This window comes from Gavialis gangeticus, unplaced genomic scaffold (genome assembly GCF_001723915.1).
Source record: "Gavialis gangeticus isolate Ggan-Ray unplaced genomic scaffold, GavGan_comp1, whole genome shotgun sequence".
Lineage (NCBI taxonomy): Eukaryota > Metazoa > Chordata > Crocodylia > Gavialidae > Gavialis > Gavialis gangeticus.
In genome coordinates, this window is record NW_017729001.1 from 32428890 (window position 1) to 32453628 (window position 24739).

Consider the following 24739-nt stretch of genomic DNA (forward strand, 5'->3'; position numbering starts at 1 on the left):
TGCCGCGGCCGCCTGAGGGGCCGCCGCGCGCCGCCGCCGACAAATCCTATTAGAGCCGCCGCCGCAGCCGCCTCAGCCGCTCTCGCCTCGCGCGGCCGTTCTGCCCGCACCACACCGCGCCAGGGCCGAGCCCCCGACAGACGCACATAGCCAAGCCTGTCTCGGCACCGTCCGGTCGTGCGGGTCTATGGTGACAGCGCGGCGCGGGGGGACGCGGGGCTGAGGAGCGGGAGCAGGAGCGGGAGGTGCAGGCCGAGGCCGCGCCATGGAGAACGCGCACACCAAGACTGTGGAGGAGGTGCTGGTTTACTTCGGCGTCAACGAGAGCACCGGCCTCAGCCTGGAGCAGGTCAAGAAGCTGAAGGAGAAGTGGGGCTCCAACGGTAGGTGCCGCGGGCCGCGCGGGGAAGATGGCTGACGCGGCCCCGCCTCGTGGGCAGCCCCGGCCCGGGGCCTCGCTGCCTCCCGGCCCCCTGCTCCGCCGGCTCTTTCCCCACCAAACCGTGGGGCTCGGCCGGACCCCCCGGGAGGGAGGGAAGGGAGGGGGGTGCGTCTCCCCCACTCGCTTCAGGCGACCCCACCACCTCCGCGGGTCTCCATTTCGTGCCAGCGATTTGTCCACATTCGCCTCAAACCGGCGGCCAGGAGTTACCCCGATGACTTGGCTGAATCGGTTGGAAATATAGGAGCCCCCCCCCCTTCAAACCCGCCTGGGGCAGGGCATTGTTCGTGGCTCTTTTCGGCAGTAATCTGTCACTAATAGCCTTTCTCTTTGACATGTTCCCCGGGAAAAATCTCTGCTGCCTGCAGAACTGCCGGCTGAGGAAGGTAAGCTGCGATTTCCCCCCCCCTCCCACCACCACCGCTGCGTTGTGCGTGTCCCCGAAATGACATCATATCTGTTTTATCTCTTTCTTTCAAGGGAAAACGTTACTTGAGCTTGTGATCGAACAGTTCGAAGACTTGCTAGTTAGGATTTTGTTGTTGGCAGCTTGTATATCCTTCGTAAGTATGAAGGGTTTCCATTTTTTTTTTCCCAGGCTACATTAACCAGTGTTGCGCTTCCGCTTGTGTACAGATTGCTCCCGGAGTTATTAGGCTGTTTAAAGAAGAGCTAGCGTAAGATGCAGAATAGCAAACGGTGTGCTGAGTCTTGCATGTCTGCTTCAGCGTTCGTTTTATTCTGCTGTGTTCTGAAACGAATTCTCCCAGCTGTATTTAGGGAGCGAACAGGAGATCTGAATGCCAACTAAGCTGAGACTCTCAGACCCATGAAAAAGGTCACTGGTATCTGACCTGACGTTTATATCCATTTCACGAGGGATTGCCCAACCTTTTTTCTTTTTCTTTTTTTGCTTCTCAGACTTACCCTTGATTAAGTCAGAGTTTACCGGGTCATTCTTTTTCTTTTCGAGTTAATTGTTATCAAGCTGAGCGAGCAGGCATTGGAAGACATTTTTGGGTATGGTGCAAACTGTAAATAGAATTTGCATGGGGAATATTCCAGTGGCCTTTCCTCCCTGATAATAGTAAGGTGACAGTTGTTGCTTTTGACACTGACAAGAATGATGACGGCAACGATGGCACCATTGCTGACCAAATTTGGTAACTGACCTTTGGACAGTCTAGTCATAAAATGGACCCCTTGCCTGGCACATCAGGCTGAAAGAACAAGGAACTCTCGCTGATTCTGGATTTTGACGTAAAAGTGATTAAATGGCTAGCTGGTTTTTGCAATCTATACGGGATGTGTGGTTGCTAAGGAACTGGAGAAATGCAGTGCAGACTATTAAGTGCAGGAGGAAGGAAATGGGGGATGCATATGTTCTTGTGAACAGAATAATTTTGGCTTTTTAGCTGGGGAGGGGGGAATGTAATCAAGGTGTACAACATGAGAGATTTAGATGGGGGAGTAAAAAGTTTGTTTGCTAGACTCTGCTCCAGAATTGCAGAAACTGTTTGGGGGCTGGGGGGAAATACGTGCTCGGTGCTTTTACAACTGAAAGTGGACGTTCGATTGGTCCTGGAACTGATATCGGTGAAAATAAAATATTGATATAAATATGCAGTCTTAGCCCTCCCTCTCCCCAATTGTTTCGGTTTGTCCCCTGTTGTGCCTGATGCAGTAGACTGTTGTTGATTGTGGGCCAATGGAGGCTTCAAGTGTCCGAAAACTAACGCTGTTTCAAAGAGGGCTCTGGTTTTGGTATGCGTACACTGCTGCCAGCCGGCCAAGGCTTGGCATTGATCTTGCCTGTGGAGAACGCACAGGCTGTAGCTGATTCAGTGCTTCCCTGGGAGGAAATGTGTTTAGTAATTGCAATTTTGTGAAATGAATGAACATTTGGGGGAGGTGGTTTGGTGAAGGGAAGGATGAAACAAAAAAAAAAAAGTCACCTTTCATTAGATTAAAGGGGAAGAATGATGATGATGGGAAGGTGGTGGAGTCTTAAGTTGCTACTTGAAAAAATTGGCATTCTATTTCCATTCAGACTAAATAGGTGAAAAGATAGTTTCACTAAATGTTAAATTAAGCCTAATCAGCTGACTGATTTAATAGTCTACTAAACTAACAAAGGTTAGATAATGTACTAGGCCAAGTATGCTTTGCTATAAAGCAGTTGGACTAGTCTGTTTTTTTCCTTTCTTTTTTTTTTTTTTCTCTAGCTCATTAAGGGGACTTCTAGTCCTGTGCATAGGGTTACAACTAGATGTGATCCCTGGTTCTGCCATTGTCCTGTTGTGTAACCTTGGGCAAGTTACTTCATTTTTTAGTGCCACAGGTTTCTTGCCTCCCTTCATCCCTTTGTTTTACAGCCTTTTTTTTAAAGGCCTGTGAATGAAAAATTGGGTAAAACCACAATTATTATTGACTCTGATTTGCAGCAGACCACTCTTTCTCACTTGCTTTTGTTTTTTGTCTTCGGATCAAGGCCCACTTGCTCTTTCTGGCCTTCCTTTGGTGGTTGACTTTTTTACCTTTGAAAGCTAGTAGGCTCTTTCAGAGCTCTGGTATTTCAAGCAACTGTTCTGCCCCTTTACAAATATGAACTTTTTTCATATAAAATATTGGATGTGAACAGTTTAGTTTAAATTCTCATGTTCAGAAAATACTCACTTGAGGTAGATATCAGTGTTAGGCTCATGGCCCATATCTGCTACTAGGAAACATTTAAAAAAAATCTATATCAAAAGACAAATTAACCTTTTTAGCATTGGTTTGCTGTACCTTTAAGATAACTTAGGACATTTTATAATGTCTAATAATTGCTGAAAATTGGGCTGCTTAAAGCTAGTAAGGTTAGGCTTTGTATCAATACCACTATGTTATTATGCAAAACTTGGTGGAAGAATTTAGATGCCAGGGAGTGCATATTCATTAAAATGAAGTGCATCAAGGTTGCTTTGGTTTTCAGGTGGGATGTGTCATTGGGGTAGAAGCAATGTGGGGATCTTTTTGATGATGATGGCATTGACTGGTGGGGGGCTAGATCAGACCCAGATGCAGAAATTTGGTGCAGTGCTTTGTTCTCACTGAAAAATCATTTTTTATCACAATCTTGTTAATCTGTAAGATAGCTGGAAACACGGTACTTGAATTGTGTATAAGATACTGTATAGAAGTAGCTAGTAGTATAGGCAATATTGCTTGTGCTAAACCTTGCTTTTAGTTGTTCCATCAAATGAAAATGTTCAGGCCCATCTCTATCAAAAAGCAGAATGTAAAAGTTGGAGGAAAAAGTGGTTCAGATTCTTGTAAGTAGAAATGAGAGGGGGAAATACACTCTCCAAGGGCTTTTAATCTTTGCAAATTCCTTTTTGAATTATATCAATGCTGAATCAGTCTGGGAGCTGAATGTTGGAATTGGGCATAAGTATCAGTGAAATATGGAAAGAGAAGGATTGCGGTTGTTTGAAGTTTAGGCGTCTTTAACGCTCTCAGAGAGCATGGACCATGTCATTAATAGCACAAAGGTGGCAGCATGTATTTTAAGAACATTGGGCAGCACACATGTGCATAATAAAGGTAGCCTTTGAATGTTTCATTGCTCCAGAAGGAATGTTATTAATCTCTTGCTTATCAAAAGCTTCAGAACTCCTAAGGTCTTTTACATGGGATAGGTATCCAGGAGAACATGTTTTATTTCTTCCATTGTATTATATAGTTCATATAAATGTGTTCATGCAATGCCACTTAAACCCTTTGTTAAGGCTGCATGGCTGAGCGCTCAAGTGAGAAAATGGAAAAAATTAGTTGCAGGTGCACTCTTGCCTCTGTACCTTTACACTAGGTGTACTACAGAGCACTTTGTGAAGTACTTTATACAGTTGTGCATGATTAGTGGTATGTGGGCTGCAGTCCTTTGAAACAGGCTATTCTTACACTGATACAAGAACACATTGCATTTAAAATTAGTATAGTTTTAAAGATGGTATCCAAGTACTTGTTATAATGTAGATGTGGGGTTGTCATTGTCTTTCTCTTGGTAGGTCTTTATGGACTTAAAATGCACATCTTAGAGAAGAAAAAGGATCCATAGGAATGGACCTCTCCCACAGTGTCTTATCAAAATCTTTGGGACTCTACAGAAATAATAGTTTGAAAACTGATACATTTAGATGTTGTCAGGGCCTTAGTAGCTTGACTGTTTAGGTGCAGCTCAGAAGATGAGCCAGTTAGATTGTCTGTAAGCTCTGATTCTTTACGATATGTGACATCTACAGTTTTTTTGCCCAACAATGGTTTATCGTATATGTAATAAATAACTGAGGACATTAGCTATTTAAAGAAGCTTAACGCTTGGTTAGTGTGGAAGTCTTCATAAATAGTAGGTTATCACTTTGATACCATAATACATATGTGTACAAAGGAAAGTTAGTTGGATGTTAACTAGGACTTCCTGACTCCTGTACAAGACCATGAAATCTTAATGCTTTAATTGTGTATTTTAGGATGAATTTTCTCATACTGGACATAATGTCATTTAGATACAGTGTTTGTAACATCTAAAATAGAGAATCATGCAAGCAGCCCTACTTACTGCTACTAACTCCTCTAAGATAAATAGGGCATAAAGGGAACACTTTAGAAACTCGTTATGCAAATAGCTCTGCAGATTTAGAGTAATATTGGGTATTGTTATAAATATAGCCCAGAAATGTTAATTGTTGGCAGGCCAGTTTAGTATGTTACAGCCTGGTCTTTCAGCCCTCATGCAAGCTAACTACTGCTGAAATGAATCAATTTTGTTGAGGATTGCAGTGTTTGTTATAAAATGGCCCAGGAACCAGCTTGATTGTTAGACCTGCAATAGGAATGAACATATGTTGCATAAGTAGGAACAGCATTGGTGTATTGTATTGGCATGTTGTCAGCAAAGTTCAGAGTATACAATGTCACCCAAGATATCGTCTGACAAGGAAGGGTCACAGGGCTGTAAGAAGTAATTTTTTTTGTGGCTCTAAAACAAAGAAAAAAAAGGAAACCCCTTAGGTTACTCTAGCTAGTAAAGAATTTTGGGAGCCAACTGCTTCTGTTTTTCCTTCTGCTTCCCTTAAATGAGTAGCAAAGCAATTGTGTGTGCAAAAACATAGGGCAGGATGTCTGAAGGATACTTGCAGTCTGTTAATTTTAATACTCTTCAGTTTCCTTTGCAATCATTGCTGAATTTTGTTTTTCAATAACGATTAGCAAGAAGCGATTTATTTTTTATTCCCCCCACCCCCAGTTCCTGAGTAATGGAATTAAATTCCGGAGAAATGAAGGAAACTTAATAGATAACAACTTAATTGAATTGTATGGCAGTATTTCATTGAATAACTTGTATGGCAGTATGCTAAGGCTACCATCCTTTTTCTATAGTTTTTTGAGGGAAACCTATTGATAAATAGTCTCTGGGCTCCTATACATGTGCCTGATGCCTGCTCTGACACGCTTTAATTGGAACGTGTTAGAACAGACTTGATTAATCAGGTGTTCTAATAAGAAAACTCCAGCAGCCTTGGTGTGGCATGTATTTGGTGTCCCTGCATTGCAAAATGGTGGTGGAGACACTTTAACTAAAGCTTGTTGAATGAGTTTTAGTTAAAGCACCCCCACTGCCATTTTGAAGTGTAGGATGCTGAATACATGAAATGCTATGCACATTTTAATTAGAGCGGCTCTCTGGAGCTGCTCTAATTAAAATTCACTCCCTCTCCCCACCTTGCAGTACGTGTAAAGACATCCTTCTGTACTAATAAAGTGTACATTGAGTCTGGGGGAAAAACTAGTTCTAGTTGAGCACAGACAACGTGCGCAAACTCTATAGAATCTTTAAATCTGAGTAGTCCAAGAGGAAAACCATGTGTGCATGTTCTCTCTCAGGTATGTGCCTCTAAATTGCCACCATCAAGTGTCAAACGTGTCTTGGCCCCAGACAACAGAATACCTTTTCTCCCAACTACCAAGTCAAGTAGTACAACTGGTCCTGGGCAGTGGAACTCTCAGACTTCCTTTTTTTTTTTTTTTTTTTTTTTTAACAGTGGTTTCTGTCTCTTGCTTTTTGGATTTTTTCCAAAGTGTTGCCTAAAAAGTGATTAGTCACCTGAGATGATCTGTTTTCTTCTCTTTCTCTCATACACGTATTCATACTAGAATCTGATTATGCTTTCTTTTGGGAATACACATCTTGCAATGCACTAGTTGCATACTTCTGGTTTTCTTAACTGGATTAATCACAGTCATTTATTGCTGGCTGACTTGTTCCAGCATCCTGTCTCTGCTTTTCTCCCATACTTGTCATTGCATGCAGTGTCTGTGTTTCTGCTTTAAAAAATAGCATAACTCCTTGACTTCATCCTTTAGTGAACTTTATTTGAATTAGTTTTCTGCAAGCTGTAAATCTTTGTTTTCCCTCACCCCCCCCCCCAAAAAAAAACTTGAGTAATCAAATGAAGCATAGTAATATTAGACAGTTGTTGAGGTGACAGTTGCCCTTAAACTTCTCTTGTTCTTTCCATTCTCTTAGTGGTGACAGGATATTCATGCTTTTTTCTGTTAGGTATTTCCCTTAATCCCTGGAATTGCACTCCTGTTTAAATGTGAAATGGAACGCTATGGGTAGTTTTTTGCTCGCTCTCTCTATAGCTATATATCTATAGAGAGAGATTTTGCTATAGAATGTATATTATTATTTTATATAATCTGAAGTATATAGGAAATTCTATCACTTCTTAACTCTTAATGTCACCTCGATACAGTCCAAGAAGTTGTGGAGGGTGGTGCCAGGGCTTCAGCATCAGTCTTAATATCCCCATTCTCTTGTTTCTCTTAGCTTAAGCTATCACTGACTTGCAAAGACCAGATCTGAAGAAAAGAAGGAATTCTTGCTTTTGCCAGTTTGTCAGGACAGCTGGTGTTTGTTTTTTTTTGTTTGTGTTTACATTCTGTAGTGTAGGCCATGGTCCACCTCCTAACACCAGTTGCTCATAGCTTGTCCAACAGGTACCTGTGATGTCCCTGGCCATGCCTTGAGCCCTTGCCTGTTAGGTTTTCCTGCTTTCTTTGTGGAACTTCATAGTGGGGGCTTGTAGACTTGTGGAGCAGAGGGACCTGGTGTGCCGGTAGAGCTGAAGAATGATCAGGTGATGCAAGTGCAGCGCAACTGTGAAAAATCCTAGGACTACATCAGCCTATTTTAGGTTGGGCATGGGTAGTAAAATATTAGTATGACTGCAAGGCGGGGGGGCAAGATCCTAGCAGAATATTATGTATGATTCTGGTCACCAGTGAATTCAAGCTGTGATTTAAACTGTGCCACCGGGAAGTGAAAGGGGAACCTAAAGAAGGTTAAAGAGCTTAGCTTAAGAAAACATAAATTGAGAGGAGATAAGATTACTCTTCATAAAATCATTCCTTGGGTGAGAATCAGAGAGGGTGAAGAACTGTTTAGGCCTGCCTCCCCAGTCTCTGTGAATGCTCTGCTTGGCCCTTGGGGCATTTGCATTTTGGTTGGGATGCAGTGGGACTCCTGCTAGTGCTTGGAAACCCCCCTGGTACCTGGCTGGAGAATTGTTCTCATGCACTCTGGGTCATACTGTTTGGCAGAACTGGGGTTAAGGGCCACTGGGGCTGTCTGCATTCCTCTGTATGGTGGAGCATGGTGTTCTTAGGGTGGCATGAGTATACTCTAACCTAGCAAATTCCATGCCCTTGCATGGGTGTCACCCTTGTTTCTCCTGTGCTTTAGCCTGGCATGGGTTTGATAGTCTTTTCTTCCTTTAGCAGGGTGTTTTGTGGCTGTGCTGTGTGAAGTTTGCCACATATGATTTCGCAGATTCTTTGTGTGGATGGCTGTTTGGGGACACTGGGCTGAACTTGATGCTCAGGAGGCCCATTCCAGTCCTGCATTTTGTTACAGAACAGGAGTGGCGGAACTTGCTAACCCTTCTAGGTGCGAATCAAAGCTTTATCTTGGCTGAGAGCATGGCAAGGCACAGCTTTTGAAAATGCACATACCCCAGAATATGAATTTCTTTCTTTAGGAGCTGTGTTTAAAATCCCTGGTGGCTACGTGTAGCTCATGAGCCGTGATTTAGCTGCTCCTGTGATAGTGTTAGGGGGGTGTTATGTGGCTTGTGAGGTGGAGCAGAATTGTTTTTTGTTGACCCTTGCCTGTTGCATGTTCCTGTGCTTTGTCATATAATATTAGATGCTGTAAGCAAATATTAATTACTCCAGCTAGTTCTGTATGTGGCTGATATAAATGTTGCAAGCTACTTGCATTTATAGTGCCTTGTTTTTCAAAACAGACTCAACTATTCCTCCACCTGTAAGAGATGGGGAGAAAATGATGCAGGTTATAGACAGAGGTTCACATGTAGTACAGTTTGTAAAACTGCTGTGAAATTATTTAAAATTGGGAACAGGTGTATAGCTGTTTTGGCATAACTGGCACAATTACAGTTCCTTGTCAGTACAGCATAGGGATAACATAATAAATTTGTTAATTGGGGATGGAAGCAGAGGGATGAAGCCAAAACTGGTGTACTCATCAGCAGAGCTTTAACCCTGTTTTTGGGGACGTTATTCTCCACTTGACCAGGCAGAATTACATAGTTAGGAGCTTCTGTTATCTGTCTGCTGCTGCTTTGCCAGTAATGCTGACTTAAAATATTCTGTCTGCCCACACCCGGGGATATTAAGTGGATTTATCCAGGTCAGTGTGCTTTAGAACATGCCTGCGTGTTCTCAGAAGGTTAGCACATGTCAGGAACTGCTCTTCCAGTTTTACTGGTGGTTGTGACCATGGTGGCTATTGCATAGAAAGAACTGTTATTTGGTGGAGCCAGTAGTGATGGTGACTTTTTTACTGACTCACTGTCTGTATCTATGACCCAAAATTCCCAGGATTGGAATAAAAGGCTAGGAGCTATGAAGCTTTATGTTGTCTTCACTATATTGCTTGAGAAGATCAATTAACTGAGCTTAACAGGGTGCTGCCTTGCTTATTGCAGGACCCGAGGTGTGGTTAATAACACCGAAGTGTCAAACACTTTCACTGTCTTAACTAAACTTGCTTTCATGCTGAACTTGGTTGATTGGGCTTTTTCTGTTTGAGGTTTTGATGTTGCACCTTCCTTCTGAAAATCCTGGTGTGTTACACAACTGAGCAGTAGGTCTAGTGCAGTATGACGATGCTTGCTACAGGCTGTTGGTGATTCAGTGGCATTGCTTAACTACAGCACTAATTACCTCAACACGTTGTTCCTACTTATTGTCATTTCAGATGCTTCTTGTTGCTCAACATATTGACTAACAAAATTCTCTCCCTCTCTTCAGTCATTGCAGAAGGTTGCCTGGTCTTAGTGAATAGAGCTCTTCCATAAGTTTTTGGACTGATTAAGAATTGATGAATGACAAAGGTGTAGATGATTACCAGAATTCAACGGAAGCCTTCAAAGGGAGGTCTACACATGTAGCTATGGCAATATTATTACTACACTGTGATTTTGTATTTCCTTTTGGAAGCACTAAATCACAGGGAAGTAACAACCCATGCTGTGCTATACGTTCGGCGCACGGTTATTGTTAGCAGGCACTTTGCTGTAGTGGTGTGCTATACTGGGGGAGTGCATTGGTATGGAGAAGTAGCTTCTGTATCCCAGTTCTTGCCTGCAGGCACTTGCCCATGGTCACCATAGCATCACATGTAGACTCGCCCAAAATGTGGCATCTTTAGTTGCTTGAGTCTTCTTGGGATTGTACTAGAAACAAAACTGTGGAAAATGCACGGTGTTAGACTTCTACATCAGTTTGGAGAATTGTCCTCATGTTTCTAAAAACATGAGGAATTCTTGTACTCTGATCTCATTCTAGCTCTTGATATCCTGTGCCTTGGAAAGCCTTAAAGTGAGCACTTTGTTAGGTGGGCCTAATTGTAGATTGTAGTTTCTAACTCTGTCCCATCTTTAAACTTCCTAAGCTATGGCCTTGTGCAGTCTGCTTTTGCTCAGAACAGCAAAGGGAACTTAATTTACAAGCAGCATATCTTAAGAAGAAGAAAGCCTTTTTGCTGTGTGCACCTCCTAATCATTGACAGTACCAACATGAATCTGGGCCAAAACTTAAGTGCCTGGTCAGGCAGAGATACAGTTGGATTGTATATGTTATGTTTCTGTAAAAGCTTCAGAATGGTATAAGTAACTGTTTTTAAATTTGGTTTGAAAGAGCAAAATCACACTAGTTATTTGTTACTGTTGTATTTAATTTTTCCTTTGGTTTGCAAAACGTGTGTATCTTAGCTGTAGAGAATTTGTTTTACTATTTTATAAATTCTGATTATTTCCAGCATGTGAATAATATTGCAGTAAAAAGCTAGTTTGTAGGCAAAGGCAAGAAATTCGATAACGAAACAGAATTCAGTTTAGTCTTCCACTTCACTGGATGTGCTAAAATAAGGCAACAAAAAATTTTCAGGATGATATATCATACCTTCTAAGAAACGTGAAATTTCCCTGGAACTTCCCGATGCAAAAATGATCATGTCTCTGAATGTTTTTGAGAGAGCTCCAAAATACATTTTTATTATGTAATTACTTATCCATGGTGGATATATAAATCTGTTGTGTTATTTAACTGTGGTCTCTCTTGCAGGTTTTGGCCTGGTTTGAAGAAGGTGAAGAAACAATCACAGCATTTGTAGAGCCTTTTGTAATCTTACTTATATTAGTAGCCAATGCAATTGTCGGCGTGTGGCAGGTAAGCAAACACTTTTATGCCAAACCTCAGCAAACCTTTGCACATGACTATTAGAAGCATATGATGTTTATACAATGAGAATCGTAAAAGCAGTATATTATCTTTTACAGTGTATATACTTGATTTGATTCAACAAAATTGAAAAATTAATAATTTGTGTCGGGGAAGTGTTTAAATTAAAGGTTTAAAAGAAGGTTTGCAAATGTTAAGAATAAAATATATGGTGCAGCATGACCCACCAACCAAGATGTGTTGGGCCATATGTTTGGTTTAATATACCTTAAGCAACTCCGGAAAGAGGTCATGCAGACTAGGAACAATTCATAATTATTCTTCTTAGCCTTAAGTAACAGTACTCCAGAACAGGATAAAGTCTCTTGGAAGTTGAAACAAATGTGGTTTACTTAAAAATTAGGCTGCCAGAGTCAAGATTTTAAAGTTGCAGCTGAATAAGCATATCTGTGGGTCTAACTGCATGTAGCTCTCTCTCATTAAGACCAAATGTCAGCTTTACTGTGAAATTCCTGTGCTGGCTAGTATGAGCCATGTATATTAGAGATCTTCCAGGTTATGTTGGCATATGACATAAATTTAGTTTGCAAAACCATTACACTACTTAATGAAATATTAGAATTGCAATTTTCTTACTTGATGACTTGCAGTGGCTCAGACTGCAGTTTGACATTTTGCAATTCCTTTTTTGCTTTCACATTGCAGCTCAGACCAACTGGCATTAGGAAAAGAAACATTAGTAATAGCAAGTAGAATAGAAAAGAAACAAACACACTGACTGCCGAAGGTGGCAATGAGTTAGTAAGATGAACAATGTTAAGGCAAAACTTGTGCAGTTACAGTTTTTCTAACTACATTTTAAAATGTTGCTATCGCTTCACATATGGAAGCTAATTGTTGTTTATTGAGAGATGTGGTCCAGAATTTGAAGTGTTTGAACAAAGATTGTAGCAAAAGAACTGTATTTTATTCTGAAATGCCAGGAGTTCTGTCTAAAGTACTTCTTACAGAACCTTTAAAATCAGCTGTGAACTTGGTTGGTTCCAAAGGGTCTTTGTGCTAAATGAAAACTATTTTGTGTAGCCTAGCAATCTAAAGCCTGATAAGGCAAGAATCCTTTCTCATCAGGAATAAGAAGTTTCTCAAAATAAAGTTGATTTGCTGTTGACAGTTCAGAGCTTACATGTGATAGTAGCCATCATGCTGCGTAAAGAACTTTAGTCACCAGCAGCTTGGTAATCAGATGGTGAGATTGTAAAGTCTCCATCTTCCTTTCTGTCTGTCCTATTTTAATGGTGTCTTGATCATAAATGTTTTGCTCTATTGCCCAATTCTGTAGCTGTAATCTAAGAAGTCATAGTTGAATTGCTTTCTTTAAGTAAACAGTCATTTTAAACAGTTCTTTAGAAAGAGCAACTTTTATATTTAAGCCAATTTTTAAAGTGGCATGATGAACTTACAGACTTTGATTATCATAGTGCCAGTGACTTTTTTAACAGTAACGTGGCTGACGTTATTTCTGAGCCTATACAGACAGAAATTAAACTGTTTTGGAAAAACATCTCTTCCAGGGCAGAAGTGTTTCTTACCTTATTGGCTCTTAGATTGCTTTGGTTGACCAAAATGGGTCAAGGTTTTTAAAAAGATTTAGTGTGTTGAAGGTCCCTGTTCTGGTAAACAGACTGGTCAGCCCCTAGCATTGCACAGTATAGCCAGTTCTGGTTTGTTTCTTTTCGTGCTAATATTCAAAGAGGGCATACTAGGACAACTTCATAAAACTGGTCTCCAGATGCCAGATGAGTTTGGTACTGAATCTTTGAGTTATTTTTATAAAAAGAGATTTTTTGGAATGGAGAATAAGAAATTCTAGTCAAATTATAGTTTATATCACTTGTATAGAGTCAAGCAATTCCTCATACTAACTAAAATAATCAGAAAACTCTCTAGTACTTACCAACATATAAAACAAACTGAAGTGTGAAATGGAATCATTATGCATACAATATCCATAACTCAAACCCTGCAAAAGCAAGGACATGAGAAATTGCCAAACCATGGTGTTAGGTGGGAACTCTAGACAAGTAGTCTGGTCTTATTACAAAGCTTACAATGACAAATCTGCATTTAAAAAAAAAATTAAGAATATAAAAACTCCTTCCCTAGTGCTGAATTAGTCCAATTTTTATGCTTGTTTAAAAACCACGAAACCTAGTGAAGGTGGGGAATACAGTTATGACTTCAGGTTGGTAAAGCAGCTATATTTGTGTTCTGTTTTTTGCCATACTCTCAAGTATCTTAGTAGGAGGGGGAAGAAGAGCCAACAGAATAAGTAAATGTGAAAAGCTGAAGCTTCTCTGATAAATGAGGCTTTTTTTCTTTATATGTCCATTGTAGCAAGTGGTGTGTTAATAATTTAGAAGGTATATGGGGAAAGCCACTTCATAGTCTGTAATGGCATACTCGGCTGACATCTGTAGAAAAAACACTTGCTGTCTCACATGCTGAATTAATCAAAAGCATTTTTAACTATTTGGCTGTATCTAAATAGTTAAATTGCATCTTAATTTCTGTAGCAATATTAAAACACAAGGAAGTTTCCATTTGGTCAGTGCACATACACAATGACCTTGAGTAAATAACTAATAAATCTGAAGAGCTGTCCAAGAAACTTCTTTTATATTCTTATTTATAGATCTAAGCCAGCTGTCTATCAGGAAGGGTATTTACTTTTTAACTGAAAGCAGCAAGTAAGTTAAGTGTGTTGCTATCTGCAGTTTCAAATTTTCTGTTTTTGTCAAGAGACAAAATTCCTGTGACGCTCTGAAAGCTTTGTTTTCACACTTGGAGCTCAGTAGATAAGTTTTTAATGCTTTCATGGGTAGAGCATTAGCATGGCTGTGAAAATCTTAACCTCCAGTTTGTGAACATGTAAGATGTCCATTAGGACCTTGACTCTCAGTTATCTAAGAAAGACCTGCCAGACCTTCTTTATTTGTAAAACTTAATTGTTTTTGCCCCCTCATGTTTTTTTCCCCTCATGTTTTTTCCCCCAAAATTGTTTTTTTTTCTCAAAGGTTTTCAGAGCTGATGTTTGTTTTTAAAGGGTTGATTTTTAGTGACTTGTTCCCACTAGTAACATGTATGGGTTGTTTAACGCCTCCGTTTGTTCTAAACTGGAGTTTAGAACTTGATGAGAGCTAGTACCAGGAATCATTTTGTTACAGATTCAAAAGTGCAAATGTCTAGTCAACAGGAGCATAATTATCAAATACTAAACTCTGTGAGTGGCAAAATAAGTACTGTACATCCATCCAACTAGAACTTCTAGTAACAGGTATACTCTCCCTTTCACATGAAGACATTTTCTTTTAAAATGGCCAACAATTTTCTCTTGTGGTTGCCAGACCTTCATACCTTGCTCTTTTGCAGCTGTTACCTTTACAGTTCAAAAATGAATAAAAAACCCCTGTAGGATTGGTGTTAGAACCTGCATCTTTTCAATTCCTGCTCTTACCTTCTGCAGAATTTTGTAGCATAACCAGTGATAACTCTTCTACCCACTCTATTCCTATCAACAAAATAGGGAGGCACTGACCAGGAGAAGAGCTGCACTTTTGCACACCTAAGGGGAAAAATTTAAGAGCATTTTGTTTGAGGGCAAGGGGAGAGCGAGAGAAGATTTGGGGTTCATTGGTAAAGGTTTTGTGGGCTGATACTGATGGCCAATTATTAACCAGCCATGTCAGCCAGTACTGGTCTGATTCCTGATATGCAGCATGGAGAGCAGCATCTGGCTGGTAAGTCTGTTGTGGTGAAGGGGTGTGGGGAGGGCAGATCAAGACCCCTGTGGTGAGGGAGAGAGTGGGGCTGGGGCAGGGGCAGGCACTGCCCAGCCAGGGTGGGGTGGACCCAATGGCTTGTCTGTGGGGTGGGCAGCTTCTGCTGCTGTGCACACCTCCGGGGGAGGCACGGGCCCCAATCCGGCTGGGCAGACCCTGCCCCGCTCCCTCACCACCGGGATGTGATCTCCCCACCCCATGCCCCTCCTTCTCCCACAGACTTACTGGATGGATGCTGCTCTCCATGTGCTGTGCTGCGCTCCCAGCTGCATGCATGCACGCAGCACTTATTGGCAACATTATTGGCCATGTCAGCCAAAAAAAGCTGATTGCTGATTTAATGTTGATTTTTCTTTTATTGGTGCTGATACAATATGAACTGATGTAATGGGGCACCTCTAAAGAAGTTGCTTGTTTCTGGGTTGGGTTCCAGCCTGTGTTGTTGTAGTGCCAGTCTCATCTTGGGCTAATCTCTGTGCAATTAATATACTTCTCTAGCTGCAGAATCTATGTACCTCTCCCACTTGTGGGGTTGTGAAACGATAGTTGTCTTCTACCTGCATTGGAGAGCAAAGTATAGACTAACCAGTTTGCATGCTGTTGTGCACATGACAAGAGTGGTATCTCCTGATGATGGATTCTGGTGCTAGCATATCCTATCCAGTAAGATCAGATAAGAGGAAGGCCGCCTTTGGTATACCACAATTGTAATAGAAAATGAAGAAATTTTCCACTAAAATAAACTTCAGCAATCTAAAACTTCTGTTCTAGTTTGAGAGAAGAAGCAAAAAACGTAATCTATCTGGAACAATTTTTAAAATCCTTTTTGGGAGAACTGAAATGGAATTGTTTGTCTTGCTGGTGAACATGTGAAAGACTTGTATCAATTACATTTTCTACCTGTAGGGGAAGAGTGAAATTAATTTACAAGAAAGGTAGAAAAAAATCTCATTTAGTGCTTGGTTGGGTTAGGGGGGTACTTGTTACCTCTTTATGTGCCCTAAATGTGCTAAGTAGGAATAACTAAAAGCAGGAGTTACTGTTACTGCATAGGAAGTAACTGCTGTAGTTGAAGGCGGACTGAGATGCCCTTAGAGCAAGCATTCATTACACTTCAGTGTGTATTCACTCCTTATTCTTCTAAAGTATCTGCCTATGATTCCATGATGGGAGGAGTTTGAGAACAAATAATGGATCTATTTGAGGGCAGAATTAAACCAGGATAGGAAGTGTCAGTAGATGAGGGTGTTTTTGGCATTATGGTTCTCAAATATAGGGGAAAAATAATGGTAGATTTGGTTTTTCCTTAGGATATGATCCAGTTGTTAGCATAACTTCTTCAAAAGATGGACAAATATCATCTAGGTGATTCATAGTAGTTGACATAGCATCCCTTTTTATAGGTAAAATCTACAGTACTAGCTTATTGCAGCTGAAATAATGCCTACATTAAAGCTGTCTAGCTGTTACTTGTAATGAGCTGAGAAATCCCTAAAAAAAATTAATTTGTTGAGGTTGGACAATCTGCGGGGAAAAAAAGAATACTAAAGGAGCAGATTGAAAATGAAACAAAGTATCTCTCTCATTGTCCAGCATTTCACTACGGTAATTAAGTACAAAGGAAAAATATGCAGAAGGCTGTCATGGATGTGTAAAGTGACATACTAGATAAAGATTTGTTAGAGAGAACTTTTATATTTAACTAAATCACTCTGAAGGGCTAAAAGAGCAAATGTCTTAAGTTTTTTGGATAATACCCGCAGACAATCCAGGCAAGAGTCTATCTCGGCACCAGTGAGTGATCTTTCTTTCCTCTTTGTTTTGTGGGCATTATACTTTTAGCATATTTACAGGAGGAAGAGAATTTTCTGAATATTTTAGAGGAAACCAGGTTGGAGGAATTGGATTTGAGCTGCGTGAGAGAGACTGTGCAGCACAGAAAAAAAGATTTATACCTGCTCCCACCCACCTCCCAATTTCTGATTGAGGAGACTGAGGGTTGTTTTTTTTTTCTGATTTCGTATTATTTACTTGCGTACTGAGGGCTGCTTTCTGTATAAGCACACAGGCAAGGACTTCACTTCTGCCCTTCATCCCTGAAGAGGGGAAATAGCTTATATTTGAGCTCTATGTCCCAGTTTCTTACAGTTCAGAGAGCACAGTAGCTTCCAGTGTTTGGTGTCCCGGTGCCTGTCTCTTGCTGTTTCACAGTTTGGCAGGTGACTTGATGGAACCCACACCTTCAAGATGTGTTCTGTGCCCTTCTGATCCTTTACCCACTTGAACTGGTACTGTACAAAGGGCTGGCTACCAGCAGTCAGCTCTGCTACCTGCTGACAAATTTTTAGTAGTTTCTTAACTTGGGGGTTGAATTTGCTTAGGGAAACATAGTATGGAAAGGTTAATGTAGACTTTTGTATACCATGTGAGACTGTGTGTATTCAGCCGGGCAGGCCTAAGCTGTCTGCACTAATCACTTTCTCACTTCCGTGAATGTTGACACAGCAGCTGAAACAAGCTGTTAGTATCTTGTCTGTTGTCATCTGCATTGAAAGAATGCAAAGATGTTGTGGAAGCACTAGTAGACTGTCCAACTATTACAGCTGCACTTAAGGTAGTGCAACAATAGGAAAAGTTTAAGAATAAATATTGAAGTAAACCAGGTCTCGTCTCCTGTGGCAACTACTCTCTAGCATAAGCTGATGGTTATATTAGATTTGCAGCTGGTACTGAAGCCTCAGCTGTAAATTACTGAACTAGGCAGTTTGGGGCTTTAATCTATAGCATTTTAGCAAGATTTTAAGAAGCAACATTCTCAACCTTACCTCTTTTTTGCCAAATAGTATTTGTCTGGATATCTGAATGATTGCCAGTATAGTTTGTTATCTTGTAGAAAGAGCTAAATAGAGCTGGCTTGAGAAGAGTGGTGAATTCAAGTTAGCAGACATTAACTTGACTATCTTTGAGTTGAATTATGGAAATAATTGTTTTGTTTTGGAGACCACACAAATAGTCATAATTTGTATCTGTATTCTAAGTGTGTTGCTCTTTCTTTTAGAGTACCAGTCTTGGCACTATATACAGGAAGTTGTAGGTACTTTGTTGGCAAGTAAAGGCTGTGAAATGTCGTCATGTAGTATCTTTACTTCACAAGTGAAAAGAACAGGGCTTTTGGACAATACTTATATCCAAGCTAGATGACCAACGCTATTATAAGTGGATATATGCTTGCCTCGTAATTTGGAAAGGTTCAAATATAGGACAAAGACCTAAAGGATGGGCACAAGAAAATAGCTCAGAAGTAAGTTTAATTCTGAAAAAATAATTGCCTTTCTGCTGATTTTTCTTGACTCATTTCTACCTGGAGAAAACTACAGACTGATATTGGGTAGGGATATTTTTGGGTATCAAGATGTCAGTTTCTGAACTGGACAGCTGATGTATGAGTATATCCAACAGGTTTTTTATTAAAGTTTCTGCTGAAGTCTTACTTCAGGTCAGACTGTAATCCCATGATTTCTAAAACTATTGTTTTCCATTGTTTCCTACTAACAAGATAATAAATATTCTTGAGGGACGACTTTGACAAGACCAGATAAAGGCTTCTTGACCTTCAAGTGTCCAGTAATATCTGAATTCTGTTTGTGTTGCTTTTCTGGCTGCAACCTCAATTTGAAGGTTTCAGTTACTTAAGGGGTCCTATCATTTTCTGTTTGAATGAGCATGGCAGAACTGATTTACAATGTCATCTCATGCCATGAATACAGAATTGGAGTGCTGATTGTTCTAGCAGTATGTCTAGCTTTTATGACCTTGCATCTTATTTCTCTCTTTCAGGAAAGAAATGCAGAAAATGCTATTGAAGCTCTTAAAGAATACGAACCTGAAATGGGCAAAGTGTATCGACAGGACAGAAAAAGTGTACAGAGGATTAAAGCAAGAGACATTGTCCCTGGTGATATTGTAGAAGTAGCTGGTAAGCTATTGTTACAGAATGCTAGTTGCACATTCAAGTGACCTTGTTTTTAATGAATTTGAGGCCCTAAAATGGGATTTTTTTTTTTCAAAGGGGCCTGAGGGAATTAAGTATCCTACTCATGTTTTTGTACAAATCCCACCTCTGTTCATCTGTAATTATCTTACGCTAAATGAGTATGTTATCTAGGAAGTGTCTTGAGGGAGCATTACCTTTTGACTGGGAGATGTAAAAGCAAAGCACAGCTTTGCCATTTGCTGGAATACAACCTCTGCTCTTTTCCGCAATACTAAGGTCTAGCCTTCCGACTGTGGGTTCAAGCTATCTCCCCTTTCCAAACAATGCATGAAAAAACAATTCTTCCTTTGCTTATTGGATATAAATATTTGGCTTATTAAATGGCCAACTTTGAAATCTGCCTAGTGTAGTTTGATACGCCTTCCCCTGAAGCAAGTGCAAAAGTCAGCACAGACATCTTCTGCCTTTAAACTCTTTAGGACAAAAACGCCCATCACTTTATAGTTTTACTGCAGGGGCCAGTTGCATACTTTCCTTTATGAGAATATATTTGTTCATGATGCTTGCTTTTGTTGTTGGTAACAAACATTTGTTTTTTCTCTCCTGTTGCTGTGTAGAAGATCCACATAACCAAAAATGACTTTGCGTTAAGTAAACTAAAGAAACATGTGGTTTTGTTTAATCTTTCAAGTGTTATCTGTAATCACGGGCACATTTTTCTAATACAAATGTAACTTTTCTAAATCAACTCCATTTCAGTGTGATTGAACCATATGCCTATAGTACTGCAGGCTTCTTGTATTTGGAACATTTATCTTCTAACTTTGGTATTTTAGAAAAAGCCATGCCAGAATTTAAGTAGTGTTCCATTATACTTTGGATAGACTGCCATGACATTTGCTTACTTGTGAACATGGCTATGCTTCCAATAGCTGCTTCCTTTTCTGTAGAAGGTTTTTGCTATGTGCTTCTTATGCAGACAAAGCTCCTAAGTGAGTCTTGTTTGAAAAAGAAACCCCATGGATAGCTGCATTTACAATTTTTAGGCCATTAACCATTGTATGAATTACTGGTCCTTTGAGATCACCTTAAGATGTATGTCAGTGTTTCTTCTCATCTTTCTCACTTCATTTTTAGTCATATTAGTTTCCCAGGAAAAAATAAATGGGTATTTGTAAGACTGACTATCCTGCTACTAGTATTCAAGGAAAGTAGGTTCTCCAGGTGAGGTTAATGTTGGCTGTTGGCCCAGCTTTCACTCATTCAGAAATATTAAAATGCCTAAACCCAGTTCTAAACCTCTGACTTCATGTTGTAGGATACAGTTATAGGATCCCAGTAAACAGAAATTATAGTGAGAATGCATCTCTCCATAAACAGTTAAGTTACCTTCCCATTTGTATCTGTTCTTGAGCAAGAACAGGAAGAAAAATAAAGTGGTGATTTTTGTATTGGCTACCTGATAAATCGGTACTTTCTGTGGATTTCAGTAATGGTTGCACTTCTCCAATGCTACTCTTCTGGCATTCACTTGCATGCGAAAATTGAAATTATATTTTTTTAGCATTTGTTTCAATAGCACAAGTTCTGACTTATTTTTGAGCCTTCTTGAGAACAGGAGTACAAACTTCAGGTCTGGAGGCATATTATAGCAATCTTTGACCTGACTTGAAATGCCAGCACCAGACTACTAGTTTTTGAAGGCAGTTATCTCTGTCATGGGAACTCTTATCTGCAAGCAACGGATAATTATAAATGGAACCATGTCTGAATGGCAGCAGGTTTTGTGTGGAGTCCCATAAGGGTGTTTCCTGGGCCCAGTGCTGTTCAACATGTTTATTAACGATTTGGATGCTGAAATAGAGAGCTTCTCGAGCAGATTGGCAGAAGACTAAACTGGGAAGGATTGCAAACATGTTGGAAGACAGGAGTACAATTGAGAAGGATCTTGACAGCTTGGAAAGCTGGGCTGGAGCTAATAGGTTAAAATATCCATGTTGATACATGCATGGTGCTACAGAGCTTGGTAGAATAATGAAAAATACAAAATGGGTGAGACCAGTCTGTATGACAGCGCTACAGCGAAGGATCTAAGTGTCTTGGTAGCTCACAGACTCGGTATGAGTCTAGAGTGTGATGTAGCCACACACAAAGCAAATGTAGTTTTGTGATGCGTCTACAGAGGCATTAGGTACAAGACACAAGAGGTCATAGTGCCTCTTTTAATCAGCACTGGTTAGGCTTCATCTAGAGTATTGTGTGCAGTTTGGGCTCCACATTTTTACAAGGACGTGGAGAAGTTAGAGAGGATCCAGAGGCAGGTGACAAAAATGATAAAGGGCTTGGAAGGCAAGTCCTACAAGGGGAGTAGGAATGTTCAGCTTGCAGAAAAAGCACTTAAGAGGGGCATGATAGCAGTCTCTAAATCTCTGAAGGGCTGCCATAAAGAAGAGGGGAAAAAAGTTTCTTACTTACTGCAGAGAGCAGGATGCATACCAGTAGCTTGAAGTTGCAGCAGAATAGATTTTGAGTGGACATCAACAAAAAACTTCTTTGCTGTTACAACGGTGGGGCAGTGGAATAGTAGGGAAGCTGGGAATCTCCATCATTGGAGGTGCTTCAAGGGGAGGTTGGAGGCATCATCAGTCAGGGATGATCTTGGCACACCTCTGCTTATGTTCAGGTATTTCCTATTCTTCTGGGCTTTGCTGGTTGCCACATGAGGCTGGGAAGGAGTTGTATTTATTTATTTATTCGTTGCCTCCCGCTGGGGGGTGTGTGGGCGGGGTGCTCTTTCTTTTTGCCTTCCTCCAAAGCATTGGGGGTTGGCTGCAGTCGAAGCTAGGGATTGTAACTGGGCTCTGCCAGTGCTCCTGCAAGGACTTAAACCTGAAGTGTCCTAGCTTGAGGGTCTTGCTGCTCTGTTTGGGGGTCAGACTGATAGCCATATTTGGGGTCAGGAAGGAATCTTACCCAATGGTCAGACTGGTACTGCTTGGGGGCAGGGGGGGTTGCCTTCCTCTAGTGGGGTACATGGCCCTCTTCCTTGGATTGCAAACACATTTTAACCCTTGCAGCAGCCGGACGTTGGCTGCTGTTGTCCCCTTGCTTTGCCTGTGGCATGTCAGGGTGGTATACCTTGTGGTTGTGTCTGGGGTGATTTGTATAGTTTTGCTCATAGGTTAGACCATGGATATGTATAGAATGGCTTGGATGGGGATAATTCTGCCTGTGGTCAGATTTTGGACTCTGATCTCTGAAGGGCCCTTCCAGCTTTGCTTTTCTACAATTCTGTTACTTTTGTTACTCTGTAAAGGGATGTTAATAGAATTGTGAATGGATAGTCAGCCTGTTGGTGCATCCAGGATTGACTTAAATTGTGACTGGAGGCATCCAAACCAAGGGGAATGATAAAATAAGATAAATTTCAGTTTTCTTAACCAATCTTGTTTCCCCTTAATACAAGGAACCTGTCGTGTACCGAAACCGAGGTTACTGCTTTCTTGGCCAGCGTGATGTAATTAACAAAGCTCATGATCACACAATCCATCGGGAGACGTGAAGCCCACTCTCAAGCCCAGATATTAGATATCTCAAAGGGAGCAAGCTAACCAAATGTACTCTAACTTTAGCTTTAATAGGGGGCATGATCCAGTTTCAAGAACTTCAGCTTTTCTTGAAAGCTCTGTTCGAGTAGGGCTGCCCATATGGTTGTCACAGATGTGAAAATCGGGTACCATGGGCTCAACTGGCTGTTTGTTTGGGTCTGCTTGGCCATCCAGCAGATTCTGCTTTTCTCAGTAACGATCACTGACTCCTGTAAAAAGTTACCTTCCTGATTGTGCTTGAAGTTGTCTGAATCTGGCTCTTAATTTACTGTTCACATTTTTTAATTGCACATGCAAACTGAATGCATAAATGCATGCTTTACATCTGCATTTGTGTGCTTGATATATGAAGGCCTTCCATGTATTCATTACAGCAGTGAAAGTGTAGGGGAGGGTTGTCTGGAGTTCTGGGGTGGTTTTTTTTTTTTTTTTGCTTGGTAGAACATATGCTTCTGATGTGGGTAACTGTTCTTCTTTTGCCTGCAGGTGTGGTTATTTTTTTTTTTTCCTCTTCAGCTTTACTGTCAGTGATACCATAGGTGATTGGTAGGCTGGCTGCTGAGTAACTTCTAACATCCCGAATCAGTGCTTTAAACAAAAGGTCTCAAGTTATTTTTTTTTTCTAGGAGCTTTATTGCAGATGTTGACACTTCTGGGTTTTGTTTTGGTTTTTTTTGCTCCACAAACTTTCCCCCCAAACAGTAAAAGCAAAGGGATTTGCTGTAACTTGGATTTGCAAATGGGGACTCCTGCAGTTAGATGATCTATTCAATTGAATTGCTGTTGATCACAATGTATAGGTACCAGTAGGCTTTTTTTACACGGAGGAACCTCTACTTTTGTGTGAATTAGGTTGATAACATTTGTTTGTAAATAAATGCATGTGGCTATTCAAATATTACTGGAATGGATTTAAATCTGGTCACATGTTCATACTGATGATATCTGATTTTGAAAAATTAGTTTATGGGCTTTAAATTCTGCAAACAGATTCTCTAAGGCATTTCAGTCTTGAGTAACATTTTCTTTCTCAGCTGTTTTGAGTCTCAACAAAAGCTAGTTGGACTTTTTTTTTTTTCTTTGAGTGCAGGTGACTATGGTGAATATCAAGGAACTTTTTAAAGGTGTAAGCCTAAGGAAAGATGGACAGTTCATAAGTGCTTTAGCATAGGAAGGACTCTTACATTGGTGCTATAAATTCTATACTTAAAGACAGAAACATTCAATACCTTAAATTATTTCAGACAAGGGAAAGCTTCTGGGTCGGTGTAGAAGAGCAATACACTATGTACCATAGTTAATGTCAAGACCTGGAGGTGACAGAGACTGTGTGCATGCCTCTGTCTCGAGTGTAAGAGTATTGGGATGGCCTTTGACATGGTGTTTGCAAAAAGATGACCATGTAGGGAAGTGACAGAGCACTTCATGCTGGGATACATATCTGGGTATGGAATTCTGGGCAGGGTGCCAATGACATTTGTGTGTCCAGGCAAGTGTCTCACCATTGAGTGGCATAAAGAACCAGGTGGTAGGTTTTTTCCCACATGTCAAAGCAGTCTCTAATTTGGAGGTACTTTCTTACAGGTCTTTTGTTATAGAGTAGTAGTATAGTTGGTGCTGAATGGCAGTTGGTCCTAAAATACACGTCCCTTGGTCAAGAGGCATTTCTGAGTCTAAACACTCTGTTTTGGGTGGGATTTAGACAAATCTCACCCAGAAGTGATGCATTACATTAATGTGGCTTTTTTTCTTTTCTTTTAAACCAGCCAAATATTTGCTTAATGTACCTTGTAAGAGTCCTTTGAGAACTGGGTGGTGCTGCATCATTGTCAAAATGTGCTGATCTCTAGTGGACATCTCTGGGGGTTAAGTCATTGCTGTAAGGATGATAAATAATAACTTGTACTACAGCTCTTGTATTGGACACTTCAGAGGTGGTTTAAGGAATCAGCTTCTTGCAGTCGTGAGGAGGTCACATACCTGTTCTTGAGTTTGAAATGTCTGTGTGGTGAAAAGGTGCTTTTTTCTTTTTTCTTCCTTAATG

The 24739-nt window shown here is 40.6% G+C and overlaps 1 protein-coding gene across 3 annotated transcripts in view; it reads left to right on the forward strand.

The window, feature by feature from the left end:
- The first annotated feature begins 131 nt into the window (after positions 1-131).
- Positions 132-24739, forward strand: part of ATP2A2 (ATPase sarcoplasmic/endoplasmic reticulum Ca2+ transporting 2) — a 69468-nt gene continuing 44860 nt past the window's right edge. For 2 of the 3 annotated variants that reach the window (XR_002095625.1, XM_019507317.1), the window contains exons 1-5: positions 133-383; positions 811-828; positions 923-1005; positions 11138-11242; positions 18931-19069. Coding sequence is in view for 2 of the 3 variants with exons in the window: in XM_019507317.1 (XP_019362862.1) it covers positions 266-383; positions 811-828; positions 923-1005; positions 11138-11242; positions 18931-19069 (463 nt within the window). In the remaining variant the exon portion in view is untranslated. Of the gene's footprint in view, positions 384-810; positions 829-922; positions 1006-11137; positions 11243-18930; positions 19070-24739 lie in introns of all 3 variants that reach the window. The other variant, XM_019507318.1, reaches the window with a different exon arrangement.